General features: G+C 41.8%; 3 protein-coding genes across 4 annotated transcripts in view; all 3 read left to right on the top strand.

The window, feature by feature from the left end:
- The window catches only part of LOC133136945 (cytosolic 5'-nucleotidase 1A-like), a 31,778-nt gene extending 25,973 nt beyond the window's left edge, over window positions 1-5,805 (top strand). The window contains exons 4-6 of one of the 2 annotated variants that reach the window (XM_061254839.1): window positions 3,226-3,296; window positions 4,225-4,398; window positions 5,358-5,805. In XM_061254839.1, coding sequence (XP_061110823.1) covers window positions 3,226-3,296; window positions 4,225-4,398; window positions 5,358-5,750 — 638 coding nt within the window. In that variant the 3' untranslated portion in view covers window positions 5,751-5,805. Of the gene's footprint in view, window positions 1-2,030; window positions 2,146-2,653; window positions 2,747-3,225; window positions 3,297-4,224; window positions 4,399-5,357 lie in introns of those variants that run through there. The other variant, XR_009709570.1, reaches the window with a different exon arrangement.
- Window positions 5,806-8,145: 2,340 nt separating this feature from the next.
- Window positions 8,146-10,075, top strand: LOC133139370 (cytosolic 5'-nucleotidase 1A-like). The gene is made up of 4 exons (XM_061258903.1): window positions 8,146-8,208; window positions 8,495-8,556; window positions 9,421-9,546; window positions 9,701-10,075. The coding sequence occupies exons 2-4, from the start codon at window positions 8,512-8,514 to the stop codon at window positions 10,073-10,075; spliced, it is 546 nt and encodes a 181-aa protein (XP_061114887.1). The 5' UTR covers window positions 8,146-8,208; window positions 8,495-8,511.
- Window positions 10,076-10,765: 690 nt separating this feature from the next.
- Window positions 10,766-14,968, top strand: LOC133128743 (retinol dehydrogenase 14-like). The gene is made up of 2 exons (XM_061242487.1): window positions 10,766-11,200; window positions 12,489-14,968. Exons 1-2 carry the CDS (start codon window positions 10,847-10,849, stop codon window positions 13,104-13,106), a joined length of 972 nt encoding a protein of 323 aa, XP_061098471.1. The 5' UTR covers window positions 10,766-10,846; the 3' UTR covers window positions 13,107-14,968.
- Window positions 14,969-17,125: the final 2,157 nt, after the last annotated feature.

Below are 17,125 nucleotides of genomic sequence, written 5' to 3' on the forward strand. Positions count from 1 at the left end.
AAACAAGTCACCTATTATGACAACTAGGAAGTGGCTAAATTATGGTGTGTCAAAACCAACCCAAGAGCATACCTGATGTAGCTGATCCACAAACATTACACGAGGGCTAACCTATAACATCATATTCCTGAAGAAAAAGTTAAAACGTAGAATGTGATTGCTCTGTGTTAGTGGACACAGCTCCTAGGCAGTTGCCAGGTGGCAAAAGGTTACATGTAAGTTGTAAATGTGCACCTACTTTTAATTGCATGAGGCAGGGAGAACAACTGATAAATGTACTCTTGGAAGGTCTTGGCAAGAATAAGTGCACCCCAGCGGTTCGGGTAGAGACCATCGCTAAAATGTAGGTTTCCCCAAATTGTAAAATTGTGAAAGGTTTGTTGCTTTATTCACCATCTCCTCTCCACATAGCAGGTCAGGCAGAATTCCAGCATGAACACAGAATAATAGTGGAATTATCTGGCTGGAATTCTAAATTAAAGATTATTTACCTGGCAGCTGTCCAAATAGTTGAGATCTGGAATAAAGAATATCCTATTTACAAACTGACTAACTATCGGAGACCCCGTTGACACTTGGTCGTTTCAAGCGTCTTGAATATCCGGATAGTGATTATCCACATGCATATGCAGGTGCGACCAAGACGCATTAGGAACAGGTCGCCCAAACCACTTCAGGGGGAGGTCCGAGACGCATTCCATACGGATGTTATACAAGTGTGCGTCTACCTCTCCAAGACGCAAAATGCACAAAAGACAACCGAAATTCCTCCCAAAGTATAACGTCATGCAACTTATCCGTCCTAAAAAAGCCGGAACAAATGTAACTTCGCAATAACAACAAGCATGGAGGACACCCGTGGCCGATGTTCGAGCAATAATTCCGGGACAGAATTCAGTTCAGAAAATTTCAGAAAGATAAATCGAACTGGTTTTGTTACGGTTGCAACCGCGGTCGATGCTGTATTAAACCGTTTCAAGTACATCCGTCTTCTGTTGTATATTGTTGTAAATATGCCTTACGAACTTTTCTAGCAGCTACCATAATTGCTCTGCGAGTGGCGGAACACAACAGGTAGTGGGTTGTCAGGGCTTTGCATTTGACGGGAAAATTAGCAATGGGATTTCAATCAGGCTAACCGGAGGCGCATCTGACTACAAATGCAATGTAGTTCAATCATAGCTGGATACAAGTGACCAGGTGTAAAGGCGGAATTTCTCAGTGTGTAAGAATGAGGAACTAAAACCTACTCGATTGAGAATTACGGGATGGGATAACTCTCTCGAGTTATGAGGCTCATTCGGCACGTTATAGACGAGCAGACATTAGCAGGTTGACTTAAGTTAACAACATATTTTAAATTTAATGTTAATTGCAATTATGATTGACATGGAAAAGAACAATGCCAGTAATGCACCGTATGACAAAGGAGTTGGAGATGGACCAGCAGGCAAAAGTGTGAGTGATATAGCCTACGTTTTGATATCAGATTGAGGCCATAATAATCGTCAGCTTCCCTGCTGCGTCAGCCATACTTGTTGTTTGCACTGCCTGGTTTATATATTTCTTCTTTCACACACACACGCACACGCATACGCACACATGCATACATTAGCTGTGTTTAAAACTGTGCTTGCCTTTCTTGCTGTAACTCCAGGGACCAATGACCATCGCAGTGTCTGAAATATTGCTGATTAACATGGATAATCCAGGAGTGGCGTTTCCCTTCGTGAAGGTACTTAAGCGTTTTCTTTTTCTTTTCTTCAGAAGTGCATCGTGTATTTTTAGAATATACACTCTCATTTGACATAGATGTGTCTTAAAATGTTTAGTGTCTTAGACTGGCATGTTTTTTTTTTTGGGGGGGGGGGGGGGGGGGGGTTTCAGTGTGCAAATGTTTATTCATGACTTGTCTTCATATTACATTGAGGATGAATTTATGATAATACTGTTGGTTTCAAATGTCACTAGCCGTGAGTGTTATGAGAGGTGTTTAAACTGCTGCTGAAGGCGGTGTTTGCTTGGAACAGGCCTTGCTGACAGTGAATGGGCTTGAGTCCGACACTGACATGCCATTCAATTTTGTCCTGATGACTAATAACCTCAATCACGAGAAATACCTCAGAGACCGCCTCAGTGAGTTGGGTACGTACAGTATTCGTAGTGCACACACCTTATATTATAGCGTATGGCATAGTATGTATGCAAATGCAATAGATGAAATAAACTATGTCAACTATGTAATTATACTACATTGCAAGTACAACAGTGAATGCATGTGAAGGTACAAAATGAGAAATAACTGGCAAATAACTTTGTTCATATGCTATGCATTTTATTCAGACACAAATCTACTGAGAATGAAGCGTTTCTATTCGGTGTTGTGGACCTGAGAATCTGTTTAAAATGACAGTTGTAATCCAACAGTTAAGGGGGGGGTCTGGCCTGTCTAAATGATCTTAATTTTCTGACCTTATGTTGTTGGAAGCAGGGTTAAACACCTCGATAATATTATCAAAAGATGAATGGTTTTGGCCTATTTTGAATGAGTTTAGCAATGAACTGAATTTTATTCAGCGATGCTCTTCTGCATACCTCTGTTGTAATATGTGTGTTTTTTTGTTTTTGTTTTTTTTGTTTACTTCCCCTTTAGGTTTAAGTGAAATTGATGTCCATCAGGAAGACTACATCAGCCAACTTGACACAAAAATTCTCTACCTCTCTGAGGACCCTGAAAAAGCTGAGAGCCATTAAAAACGGTGGAGTTAAAGACTCAGTATCACAAATCAAATGCCAAAATGAAAACTGAAAGTTTAACTGCATGTGTATTCGTTTACAAATTCTTTAAGTCCAGCAGTTGCAATTATGTACTATCCTGTATTTAAACAACATGTGTCTTTAACATTGACTTTAAAGCAAATGCCAGCATTACATGTTTTACACATATTGCACATTTTCTTTACTAACTCACGTTTGACAGTTAGTTTTAGTGATTACTGCAAGCAAACTTTTTTAAATACTTGCTTTTTATTGTTAATCAAATATAAGGACAAATGTTGATTGAATCCTAGCCGTTTGCAAAAGTAGTAGACTGAAATATAAATGCAGAATGTCCAAAGTAAATGGTGAGGTTTGTGAGGCTAAGATTTCTATCATGCTGTAAACAAAGAAGCCTATATCCAGTGTATTAAAGCCTAGAACTCAGACGTGTCTCAATCCCCACAGGGCATGCAGCTGCCATCATGTTCCCCAATGACACCAATAACAAGGGAGACAAATCGAGTGTGGAGAAAGAGGTACTGGGAGTGCGAGGTCTGATGCATCCTATTTCAGTCGATCACTCGACGCCACCTAGGCTGGGTTCGATTCCAAATCGTATGCTTCCTTTCTGATGTTGCCTTCCCTTGTTTCAAGGAGAGAATGCTGCAATGAAATATGGAGACCATGCGAAGTAGGGTTCGGTTCCAATTATGAAAGTGGAAGGGAGCACTTCGTACCAGCTCTATTTCTGATCTGCTTTTACATTACGAACCTGTGAGATTCCTTCAGTATCCTGTTAGCTGCTCCTCAAAACAGAGCTGAAACCTGTGAAGAGGAGGCATTTAGCAGATATTGCCCCACCCATTGGAATAGCCTACCAGAGGATCTGATAAAATGTTGATATTTTACATTAATGGCATTTGGCAGACGCTCTTATCCGGAGCGATGTACAGTTGATTAGACTAAGCAGGAGACAATCCTCCCCAGGAGCATTGCAGGATTAAGGGCCTTGCTCAAGAGCCCAACGGCTGTGCGGATCTTATTGTGGCTACACCGGGATTCGAATCACCGACCTTGTGGGTGCTAGTCATGTAGCTTAACCACTACGCTACAGGCCTTTAGCTCTTGTGCTGGACAGCATGTTGTATTGTAATCATGGTACGATTGTGCTATATACACTCACCAAGCACTTTGTTAAGTATTTATAAGACTTATTTTTTAGACTTCTACTGCTGTAGCCTATGCACTTAGAGTTATGATGTGTTGTGTGTTCAGAGATACTTTTCTGCATAGCACTGTTGTGATGTGTGGTTATTTGCGTTACTGTCACCATCCTGTCAGCTTTCACCAGTCTGGGCATTCTCTTCTGACATCTCTCACTAACAAGGCATTTCTGTCTGCAGAACTGCTGCTCACTGAATTTTTTGGGGTTTTGTTTTTTGCACCATTCTTTGCAAACTCTAGAGACTAGCGTGCGTGGAAATTCCTCCACCATCTACGGATCAAATTCAGCTTCGCGTGGCCTTCGATGGAGATAACGTCCTGTTCTCTCAAGATCCCGAGAGTGCAAAGGCGATCCACGGGCTGGAGAGCTTCAAACAAAACGAGGATGAGAAACAGGACGTCCCCCTCCGAGAGGTAACTTCTTGAAGCAGCTAGTAACCATGGCATCGTTGGCAGAGCAAAAGTCTCTCGGTAAATGGTTGGCATTTATATAGCGCCTTTATCCAAAGCGCTGTACAATTGATGCTTCTGTGGCTGCCGTGCAAGGCACCAGGAGCATTTAGAGGTTAAGTGTCTGGCTCAGGGACACTTTGACTCACCCAGGGCGGAATCGAACCGGCAACCCTCCGACTGCTCTTTCCGCCTGAGCCAATGTTGGCCCCTCTTCAGGCCAGTTTATAGTCTGGTGAGGCATGATCGTTGCCACCAGCGATCCCACATTTGATCGTCAAATAAAAGAACGGCAGACAATTTGATGTTGTCACTATCATGTGCCTACTTTGTGCCTGTCGCTGAGACGTACATGAATGGTAAATGGCAGGCATTTATATAGCGCCTTTATCCAAAGCACTGTACAAGTGATGCTTCTCCATTCACCCATTCATACACACACTCGCACACTGACGGCGATTGGCTGCCATGCAAGGCCCCGACCAGCTCGTCAGGAGCATTTTGGGGTTAGGTGTCTTGCTCAGGGACACTTCGACACCGCCCGGGCGGGGAATCGAACCGGCAACCCTCCGACTGCCAGACGACCGCTCTTACTGCCTGAGCCATAAGAGCGTATTTACATAAATTGTTTTGAACTTTGACCCCATTTGCTGGCTCGATTGGCATGACATCATCGTACATTCTCATCTCTAGTGTCATCATGTCTTGAGTTTGGCGCTGCGTTCTTCGTTTATACTTTTTATGAGCGACAGCTTTCAAAATTAACGTGGAGCGATAATGGAATGTTGGTGATAATGTAGCAACATATGTACATCAACTAATTATGAACTGGCCTTTTATACCTTGTTTGGCTTTTGTCTTTTGACAGCGTTGGTTGTTTCCTGAATATCGTCTCTGACCTACCCTGTGACTTTCATTCTCAGGGTCCCCTGAAGTGCTTTTTGGAGGCTCTTGTTAACATGGAGAAAAAATTCCACGCCAAACATCCGAATGAAAACTGCCCTGTGCAGACCTTCCTGGTGACAGCACGCAACCCAGTCTTTTCTGGGACCAGGGTCCTGAAGACCCTGAAGAGCTGGGGTCTGGAGCTCACTCAGGCGTTCTTCTTATCCGGGACGCCTAAGGGGCCCCCACTGAGTATGATCCAGCCACACATCTTCTTTGATGACCGGAAGATGCATGTCAATGAGGGGCTTGAGCTGGGGGTCGTCTCTGCCCTAGTGCCTTATGGGATAGGATATGAGACCGACAAGGAAGCTAAAGAAGAAGAAGCAAACCATGGGGATAAACAAGGCAACAGTGTCAGCATTAACTAGACCTGTGCTGTTTTTTTGTCTTTCCTGTATCTTCATTGTTTGTCCATTAAAAATAGAATACAAAACCTGTCAATTATTCATATTAATTTTTTTTATTTTTTTTATCTGACTCCATGTTTACATATAATGTAATAAATGATTTTGAAGAACCTAAAAATAGGGAATGCTTCTGAGAGAAATTCTTCAGAATGGACAATGCTGTATATTTAATTTATACTCCACTATGCACTCTTACCAGTTGTCACATATTGCACTGGACAATACACAAAATACCAGAATATGTAATACATGGGGTGAGCATTTTCAGGTAGGTTGGTGGTCCAATCCCTGGTGTTGCCACAATAGAATCTGCACAACTGTTGGACCCTTGAGAAAGGCCCTTAACTCCACATTGCTCCAGGGGGATTGTCCCCTGCATAGTCTAATCAACTGTAAGTTGCTTTGGATAAAAGCATCAGCTAAATAATTATATTTCTTATGTGTCCAGCTGCAGGGCCAATAGCTGGCAAATAGATGCAGATGCATTGCCCCAAAAGCATACCAGTTCTTCACAAAACCATGGCTACCTGAATCGTCTTATCCAAAGCACTGTACAAGTGGCTGCACCAGGGTTTTGTTTTTGTTTTTTTTCCAGTATTTACAAATACAGATTGAAACCATACACTGTATCCCCACCTATGAGAGCCAGACAGAATTCCAGCTAAAGCACAGAATTTCAGCAAGAATAATGGTGAAATTATTGCTATTGAACTAGGCAATTGAACCCTATTGGTTTGGCTCTCCACTCAGTTCAAGCTACCGCTTAAAGGGTTAAACAAAACCCTGCTTACCAGCTGTTCCTTCATGACTACTCAGTGGAGCATTATGGGAAAGGGCGCTTATCTCCAGTTACAAGGTTTTTTTAATTTTTTTTATCTCGAGTTACAAGGTCCAGCTTCTATTTGCAATCACAGGAGTTCCAGTTGACCGGCAGACATTAGCAGGTTGACACAAGTTAACAACATACAGACTTTAATCATTTCTGTTCATTTTAATTATGAGTGCCATGGAAACCAACAATGTCAGTCATGCACAGGGTTACACAAAAAATGATAAAGATGGAGCAGCGGCTAAAAGTGTGAGTGTTTTGGCGGATGTTTTGATGTTGATCTGATTTATGAGCCACAATATTTGTCAACAGGACATCTTCTGTGAACTATATTTTTCGCTTGTATTTGCCTGGTTTATTTTTACCTCTTTGCTTGCATTTGTTTTTGTCCCAAACTAAGGACCCAATGACTGTTGCGGTGTCTGCAAGCATACTGTTTAACATGAAGGAACAAAAAGAAAGTGAAACCAAGGAGAAAAAGATTTTGAAGCCAGGAGTGGCATTTCCCTTTGTAAAGGTAAAATACTTTCTTGGAAACAACTATATTAAGTAAGTATTGTCAAATTTCCAAGGAAGTTCACAATTAGGCTCAGGCTATGACCAAAATAAACCTTTCATACCTACAAAATAGTCACTTTATTAATTAATAAGTAATAGAAGAGGTGTTTTCGGTTTTAGTTTCTGACTATTTACCAATCTTCCAATCTACCAATCAGTGTTAATTACCCAATTGTGTACTATTCTTACCACATACGGTATGTATCTTCAGGGACTGTAAAAGTAAGTGTTAACAGAAAATTGTGTTGGTTTCATTTTTATTTGAATTTGTTTTAAAGGTAAAGATTATCCTCTCAGTTTAGTTCTTCTTTCTTGAACAGTCACATTTGGGTTTTTTGTTTTTTTTCTGTTTACAAATGTTTCATGACTAATTGTCATTTTGCTTTCGCTTTCCAAGTAAAATAATAGTCTTGGTTTCACCTGTCAGTGTAGTGTATCTGTGAGTTTCACCGCATGACAGCTGTTTAAAGTGCAAACGGCTGAAAGTGGTGTTTGCTTGGAACAGGCCTTGGTGACAGTGAGTTGCCATTTCCACAAGCTTTACCCTGACAGTGAGACACTATTCAACATCGTACTGATGGTGACTAAGAACCAGGCTCAAGAGAAATACCTCAGAGACAGCCTCAATGAATTTAGTATGTACCACCAAAAAGCAATCCTTTTTTAGTGTATAGTAGGTCTATAGCACAGTACTGAATGTAAGTTAATGCCATACACAATATAAACTATGTTGTCATAATTAATTTCAAAGGACAAATTGAAAGCAGATGAAGGAAATGAAAAATAATTGTTCAATTAGTTATGATCAGTTTTTTTTATGAGAAGTTTTGTTTTCAAATGTGAAAGCACTGAAAATTCAGCATTTCTACCCCAGAATTAGCATTGAACTGAATGAAAGTAATGGGATTGTTCTTTCCCCTTTAGGTTTACGTCAAATTCCTATCCATCAGGATGACTACATCAGCAAACTAAACACGAAAGTTCTCTACCTCTCAGAAAACCCTGAAGAAGTAGAGAATGCCATTAACAATGGTAAAAACTCCATTGATCACAGATAAATTAAAGTTTCTCACCACGTCTTCACCCAAATGAAAGTCGCACCCACAGAATTGAACTAATTGCACCAAATTCCAAGCACAGCAGTTGCGGGCATGTAACTTCCTAGATGATATACTGGTCTATATTTAAACACCCTTACCTTAAAAGTAAACACAAGCATCATTTTCTTTATGAGCTGAGTTTCACGTGTAGGTTTTCATGATTGCTGAATTCAATAAGCTTTTTAAAAAAATCTGAAAGATGTCTCACCCTACCACAGGGCATGCAGCTGCCATCATGTTCCCAAATGACGAGGAGAACCGCTGGAGTGAAGACGGAGAGGTACTGTGGGTGCGAGAGCACCAGCTTTCTGGATTTTGTGTCCATACGAGGGATTTTATTTAACCTCATCATAACATTACATTTCAATACCTTACATCTGAACAATGTTTTTTTTTCCAGAGATACACAATAATTTCTTACCATCAAGGGTAATCTATTTTGCTCAGAAAATGAATGACCCATATTTTGTGGAATAATTTATTAGCAATGCTTAGTCAGTCAAGAACAAATTCTAATGAAAATGCAAATGTTACATTGAATGTTGCGAAAAAATTTTTTTCTTTATGTGACAGTTTTGTACATGAGCAAGAAATAGACTAGGCTAGCTTTTTCGATTACGCTCAAGTTCATTGCTTTGCTTTGTGCCCATGTGCTTCTTGAATGACTATTTAAATATAATTATATGAGGATTGTTCAGGGTGGCACGGATGGTGCAGTGGGTAGCACTGCCTCCTCACAGCAAGGAGGTCCTGGGTTTGAATCCTGGTCGGCCAGGGCCTCTCTGTGTGGAGTTTGCATGTTCTCCCCGTGTTCGTGTGGGTTTCCTCCCACAGTCCAAAGACATGCAGGTTAGGCTGCATTGGCCATGGGTATGAGTGTGTGAGTGAATGGTGTGTGTGCCCTATGACAGACTGGCGACCTGTCCAGGGTGTATTCCTGCCTTTTGCCCAATGTATGCTGGGATAGGCTCCAGGCCCCCTGCGACCCTGTTCTGGATAAGCGGGTTAAGATAATGGATAGATGGATGGATTCTTCAGTCTGAATGCATGTCGCTGAACTTTCCCTGACCTGACTACTTACAGACACAATTTTGCGTCATAACATGTCTATATTGTTCTTTCCACCATCTTTGGCAAAATATAGCTACGCGTGGCCTTCGATGGAGATGGAGTCCTGTTTTCTGATGAGTCCGAGATTGTTTTTAAGAAGAAAGGGCTGGAAGCCTACATAAAAAATGAGAATGATTCCGAGGACATCCCTCTTGGAGAGGTACATCTGCAACTAAAGTCCTGTACTGTTATGATGGTACAGGTATAGGTGGCAAAGTGTCCTGACTCTTATACTTTGACTTTTGTGTTTTTGACTCTGGTTCAGACAACTTCTGAATATCGTCTCTGACCTACCATGTGACTTTCATCCTCAGGGTCCCCTGAGGTGCTTTTTGGAGGCTCTTGTTAACATGGAGAAAAAATTCCACGCCAAAGGTCTGTATAGAAACTGCCCTGTGCAGACCTTCCTGGTGACATCACGCGACCCAGTCATTTCTGGGACCAGGGTCCTGAAGACCCTGAAGAGCTGGGGTCTGGAGCTCACTCAGGCGTTCTTCTTATCCGGGAGGCCCAAGGGGCCCCCACTGAGTATGATCCAGCCACACATCTTCTTTGATGACCAGAAGCCACACATCGATGGGGCACTTAAGCTGGGGGTCATCTCTGCCCACGTGGCTTATGGGATAGGATATGAGACCTACAAGGGTGCCTGCAAAGAAGGAGTATTAACAAACCTTGGGGACAAATAAGGCTGCTAAAAATGCACAACAATGTCAACATTACAGTAACTGGAGCTAGGCTGCCTTGTGGGTTTTTTTTACCAGGAGCACTATTTCCGGCACTTAAAAAAAAAAAAAAAAAAAAAAAATAATAATAATAATAATAATAATAATAATAATAATAATAATAATAATAATAATAATTAAATTGACTAATTATTTACATATACAGAATACATTGTGCTAGACACAGGGAAAGGTTCTTTGGGGGAAAATAATGTATTTACATACAATGCAAGTTTAAAAATAAGGAAATTCAAGAACATCCTTTCTGTTTCATGTTGTATAAATTTTCACTTCAGAATGGACGGTGCTAGAGATGTTAATACTTCACCAGGCACTTTGTTCATGAAATCACTTCGTGCACAGGGCAGCAAAGAAAAAGAATGTGCCAGAATGAAATAAATGTTTGTGCTCGTATTCACTCGGCTCATTGAAATTGATCGCACTTTTGAACTTTTCCCTTTCAAGTTCTTCCGGTAGTTTGTGTTTATTTTAGTTTAACACTGTGTTTCTATATTAAAAATAAAAATAAAAACACTGGTACAACATTCTGAGGTGTTCTAAGGAATTTGTCATATGTAATGAATCACACAACATCGACTTGTCTGTGCTTAAAAATGCACACTACAATACCCAGAAAGCACCGATTTCACGAAGAGTTCTGGAAGTTGTAGTTTGTTTTTCCATCCGCCAGTAACACCGCGGAGAGGAGTCCAGATACTCCGGTCGCTTGCATTGATGTCTACTGCGGTAATTCTGGCAGCTGTACTCGGCGGTGGAGTACTGATCATCGCTCGCCGTATATTTTCGAGAGGTTCCACCCTCAAGATGTTGCACTATCCGCCAGAAACGATGCGTGGGAAAACTGTAATAATAACTGGGGCGAATAGCGGCATTGGGAAGGCCACAGCGCTGGAGCTGGTGAAACTGCATGCCCGCGTTATCATGGCCTGTCGGGACCAACAGAGAGCCGAGGAGGCCGCTGAGGAGATACAGCTGGAGGCTGGCCCGGATAAGGGGGAAGTTGTAATCAAAAACCTGGACCTCGCTTCTCTGAAGTCTGTGCATAGCTTTTGTGACGAGATCATCAAGGTAACATTCGCTAGCTAACGTTAGCGCCTCCTCCACCCGTCACACAATATAGAGTTAGCATGCTGTGGCTAACAAAACAATGCCGCACATCACATGACTGTGACATGACGTTAGCGGCGTATTTAGCTAGCAATGACATTGCTCAGCAGTTCTGGCTAACCACCAGTCACCTTGCACACAGCATGCTAGCCTGTGCAATTGACTGTGTTTACACTTTCTATGAACGTCCTTAGCTCGCTGACGTTAGCCGCTAACAAGCTGGCTAACAACATTATATTATGTGCTCACTAGATAACAACTGTAACACGAATGACTGGGTAACATACTTGCTGGGCAGCCCTGCTTTCTCGTCCTTAGTAGTGACTCTACTAGCTAAATTACAGTATATTTTGCACATTTTGTTTCCCCACATAGCCAGGGTTTAAATCCCCCCCGTCATCATTTATTTTCCCCTGACCATTTTAAGCTCGATTCATTGAAACCTGGAAGCTGTACAACTCATTTGAGGTTTCCAGGGAACGATTTACACCGAGTTCCCATCATCTGGTGCGGATCGAGGACGGACGGACGGGGAATGCTGCTTTTAAACCCCGTCCGCCAAGGATCCTGGGCCAGCGTCTGACAACGGATGCCAAGTCTCATCCCTATCTTCAGTGTAAACACACTCTTCACGTTTAGATAACGGTTACGTCTTTTTAATGCCGGCCTAATTGCTCACATCGCTCAAAAAAAGGGAGTCGCTCTTTATAGCTGCTCTCAATCGCAGACAAATGTACTGACTGCAAGGAGTGGTGAACTTCTGGAAGAAAAACCGACATAAATTTTTGAAGAGCTATCCGAAGTTCTGAAGCCTCTGTTCCTCGGTATTTGGCTGAACGCACTCTGAGTTGAAAAGGCTACCGAGTTAAATGCGACGTCATTCGTTCCTGTTTGTAAGAGAAAAGTCAAAACCAAAAACCAGTATTGGAAAGTAAATTCATGTCTTGGATTAGTGATTTGTATATTCACGAAGTGACCCAGCTCTGTTAACTGCATCCATTTATTTTTTTTACCATTGAACTGTACCCAAATTAAACTCTATGTACCTTGTCCCCAAATCCCTCATGAATGTCAGTGAAACTGTAATGAAAATACCCCCATAAGGAAACACAGTGATTCATTTAAAGTTAGTAACTGATAACAATTGATAGCTCTGTATCTCTGAAAAGGCCTCACCCTTTAAAAAATATGCCAGATTTAATAATAGTTCTGTCTTTGTTTTCTCTTATTGTTCTTTAACTGTATGAAGGAAGAGCCCAGGATAGATGTGTTAATCAACAACGCGGGGATCTACCAATGCCCCTACAGCAAAACGGAGGAAGGTTTCGAGATGCAGTTCGGGGTCAACCACCTAGGCCACTTTCTCTTGACTCATCTCTTGCTGGACCTCCTGAAGAGGTCCGCCCCCAGCCGGGTCGTGGTGGTCTCGTCCAAGCTCTACAAGTACGGGGACATCGACTTCGAGGACCTGAACAGCGAGCGGAGCTACAACAAGGCCTTCGCCTACAGCCGCAGCAAGCTGGCCAACCTGCTGTTCACCTCGGAGCTGGCCAAGCGCCTGGAGGAGAGCGGCGTGACCGTCAACGCCCTGACCCCCGGGATCGTCCGCACCAACCTGGGCAGGCACGTGAACATCTCCTTCCTGGCCAAGCCCTTCTTCAACCTGGCCTCCTGGGCCTTCTTCAAGAGCCCTCTCGAGGGAGCGCAGACCCCCGTCTACCTCGCCTGCTCGCCGGACGTGGAGGGCGTCCGGGGGAGGTGCTTCGCCAACTGTAAGGAGGAGGAGCTGCTCCCGAAGGCTACGGACGAGGAGGTGGCCAGGAAGCTCTGGGACATTAGCGAGGTCATGGTGGGGATCACCAAGTGAGCAGAAGCCAGGAAGGAGAGCTGATGAAGGCGGCGATAACATGGCGAAATGAAGATGTGTGCTGTGTGTGCATTGCGCCCATTTTGGATTGGGCCTGTTTGTATGTGGGGTAAGGGGTGTGTGTGTGGATATCCATGATTTTATTATAGTTAAAGGTATAAAAGGTGGATTTTTTGTGTTCAAACATTGTTACGAGACCTTCCTATCATTGAAAAAGGCTCGCTGACATGTTGACTCACGCTCTGCCTGTTTTTTTTTGCAGTCCTTAAATTCGGGTTTCAAAATATACAGTTGATGCACCGACACTGCGCCAAAACATGTATAGCTGTACAAAAATTCAAGCTCATTGGTTGAAAATTGCCACGGCCAATGGCGTGGGGGGGTTTCAATGTCAGCGCGTTCACACAGAAGGGGGAGGGCTTGTGGGCGTTTGCTGCTGCAATTTCTCTCTTGCCCGTTAGAAGTCTGAAATTACCTATTGTACCTTTAAGTCATGTGCACTGAAGTTTACAAAAGTACAGCACCTTATGCTTTTGCTGATGTAAAATGGCTGTGTTTGCTGGAGATTCTGGAATGGCATCTGCATATTTGCATTGTGTTACATTCATTCAGCAGATGCTCTGATCCAGCGAGGCTTACCACGTAGGAGAAGCTTAATTGCTTTCGCCCGATTTATATAATCTACACTCACTTTATTAGGAACATTTCTTCTTTATTAGACCTACTTATTCATGCGATTATCAACCAGCCAATTGTGTGGCAGCAGTGCAATGCATACAGTCATGTAGATACGGGTCAGGAGCTTCAGTTAATGTTCACGTCAACCATTAGAATGGGGGGGGAAAAATGTGATCTAAGTGACTTTGATTGATGTGGAATGATTGTTGTTGGCACACTAGTCTCTAGTTTGCAAAGAGTGGTACAAAAAAAAAGAATGGTACAAAAAACAAAAAGAAAATCCAGTGAGCTGCAGTTCTGCAGACAGAAACGCCTTGAATGAGAGGAATGAGAGGTGTCGGAGAAGAATGGCCAGACTGGTCAAAGCTGACAGGAAGGTGACAGTAACGCAAATAACCACACATTACAAGAGTGGTATGCTGAAGAGCATCTCTGAACACACAACGCGGATAGGCTACAGCAGCAGAAGTCTAAATAATAAGTCTAATAAATGCCTAATAAAGTGCTCGGTGAGTGCATAGTGCCAGCCCTGGGTAATGACAGTCCCAGTCCAACACGTGCACATGAAGCCTTAGTGTAAGCTCTGGTACAAGTTCAGTATGCTGACCATGGAAGTGCAGGTTCTGCGAGCATTCAGGCCATGTCCATATAAAGGAGCGTGAGACCATTAGAGCCTTCCATCATCCTCCTTGGTATGCCCTGCTCCTCAGTGAGGAAGTGGCCTCTAGCTGCTGAAAGGTTTAAAAAAAAGACTGACTTCTGATTAAAAAAAAAATAATAATAAAAGAAAAAAGGCTTTATATATTTTTTGTAATTGCCTGACTTTGGTGCTTGATCATTGAGTGTGTTAGAGGACTGGATGTGTGTGTGTTACTACAAATGAACAGGAGTTGATTTGATATACTTTGATTTATTTGAGTTATTTGCCGGTTCATTTCAATCATTTATTCGTTTTTTGAATATTTTGTGATTTTGCTGCCTGCTCTTAATATTTCATATTTGAAATGCTTATGACTGGTCGCTTAAGAAATGTTTTCTGTCATTATACTCCAGACTTGTTGATTAACAATTAATTGATTTCATCCTCCAAATCAAATTTGATATTCAGGCCTGAATTTTCTGCCTTTAGTAGAAAACTGTATTAGCAGTGTCTTGGCCTCAAATAAAATTACCTGACTACTGAATTGGAATCGTATACATTTATTTTTAGCCATTTAGTGGATGGGTTGCTTCCAAAAATGAATACAAATGTGTTTGAGCGACGAACAGTGTGGATGTCATCAGGGCTGTAAGTGATGAGTTCGATGTCATGGTAAGAGCATGGAGAGAATTAGATAATGCCACAGAGCCAGAGTTAGTTTGTCTGTCAAATGAGGGTGGGTGGGGGCATTGTCTGTCCAGGGATCTCTTCACAAATCTCTTCACTATTTGCTATAATATTGGGGTTATATAAGTTGAAAATAGTTTAAAACATACATGTCTGTATCAACCCAATGCTAAGATTATGGCTGATATGAAAACTTCATGCTCAAAAGAAGTGCGTGAGCTGAGTCATCTTAACTGCTTCTATTTCCTATTGTTAATATATAATTTACCAGCGTCCACAAGCAACGTTACATATATCCAGACATTATAGTTATAGTAAAGGAGGCAAGTTTAGTAAATAGTTAGTTTTGCAAATAAAATTAAACTTGATATCTACTTTCTCCATGAACGTGGATTCTTGGTTGCACTTGGCTTTTGTGCACTAAAGTAAATGGAGGTATCGGCATCAGTCAACATGTCGAGACAGATATTGGTTATTAATTTCAGGCCCAAGAGTTGCCATGGTGTGTATCCCTAATGCAGTATATACTGTTATTCTTTATATACACCCTTAATCTCAGTAGTTAATCAAACAATGCAAATTGAGCACATAAAAAGCAAAAGGAGCATGCTTATTTGAATTAATAGGTCTCATTTGCAGACAATTCTGTTAAGAAGCAATAAACTGGTGTGGTTTTAGAGTTCAGTTAGCCGCAAATCAACCGTGTCCGTTCTTGGTGCTGCCGCGTTTTTGAATGCTCTCCCATTTTTCAAACGAAAATGGTTGTTTCTCCGTGTTAACGGTAGATTTAGCAGCCCTCGCAATGGTAGCAAATCCTGTCCCCCACAGATTCCTAATGCATTCTCCACCTGCAAGCTCCATAAGAACATTTTACGGATCATTTACCGCGAGCGGTGACCAGAAAGCGTGCACTAGACCCGACATCGGCTGAATTAATCTGATCCAGCCCCTGCAGAAATCGCCGGTCTCAGGGCGTTTGGCACAGTAGTTGAAACTTATTTGTTTTACAAATAAAGAAAATGACCAACATTATTAAAGTTAATGCTTTTAATGATGCGTTCTGCGGTGATATTGAGTCAGCTGTGGTATTTGGAGACGGCGGATTGTAACTGCTGCTGTGGCTTGTGGCGTGAATTATTGTGCTGCCTCTATACTGCAATTTACCAACTCCAGCATGACTCCAGCAGTCACTGAAATTAATAAATCCTAGTCTGAAAAGGTACGATTATTTTATTTAAGTGAAGTACAAAGGTCACTGCAGTTAAAATATAGCATACACTGAACTGTACACAGCCCCATTGCTTCCCAATGCACACTACACTTGCCCTGGAGTACCAGAGGTGGTTCTGGGTTTTGCGCCATTCAAATCATAAGACTAGTCTACATAATTGGTTAAAATTAGACTTGGTGAATGCAGGTAGCCATCTGCTAGAGGTACTCGCCATTTTACCATTAATGCAGACTGGGAATCCTATCAGAGAAGAAAAAAATAAAATAAATAAACAGTAAATATCTCACATTATCCTACATTAGCTTACCCCTTTTTATTGTCTACTTCACAGTAGTACGCTCTGTATGAACATTGTTTTTGTTTTAATGGAAAATGACTTGAACTGAAGAAAATATTTATGAACACTGTCTTATCACTCAATTTAAATGGTTGAGATAAATTAGCTGGTTTAGCTGCATAATTCCAGTTCCAGACTAATTGGAAGTCGACGGTGAAAAAACTGTGTCCTTGGGCAAGAGTTCATTTCTGAGTCAGGTATGTCTGCATGACTGCTTTCACACAGTCAAAACAAAATTTATCTGAGCAAAAATATATACAAGCAGCAGGCTTTTAAACTTTTAGAACTAATAAAACTGTCTTTACACTGAAAGGTTTACGGCCATGGTCAATAAAGGATTTATCCTCTTCAGTACTTATATTGGACTTAAAAATAAATGGCTTCAGCTTTTTAAAACAGTAACTACTGAATTGCAGTAAAACTTGGATTAGGACTGAAACTGTGAT

Source organism: Conger conger, chromosome 1, assembly GCF_963514075.1.
Source record: "Conger conger chromosome 1, fConCon1.1, whole genome shotgun sequence".
NCBI lineage: Eukaryota > Metazoa > Chordata > Actinopteri > Anguilliformes > Congridae > Conger > Conger conger.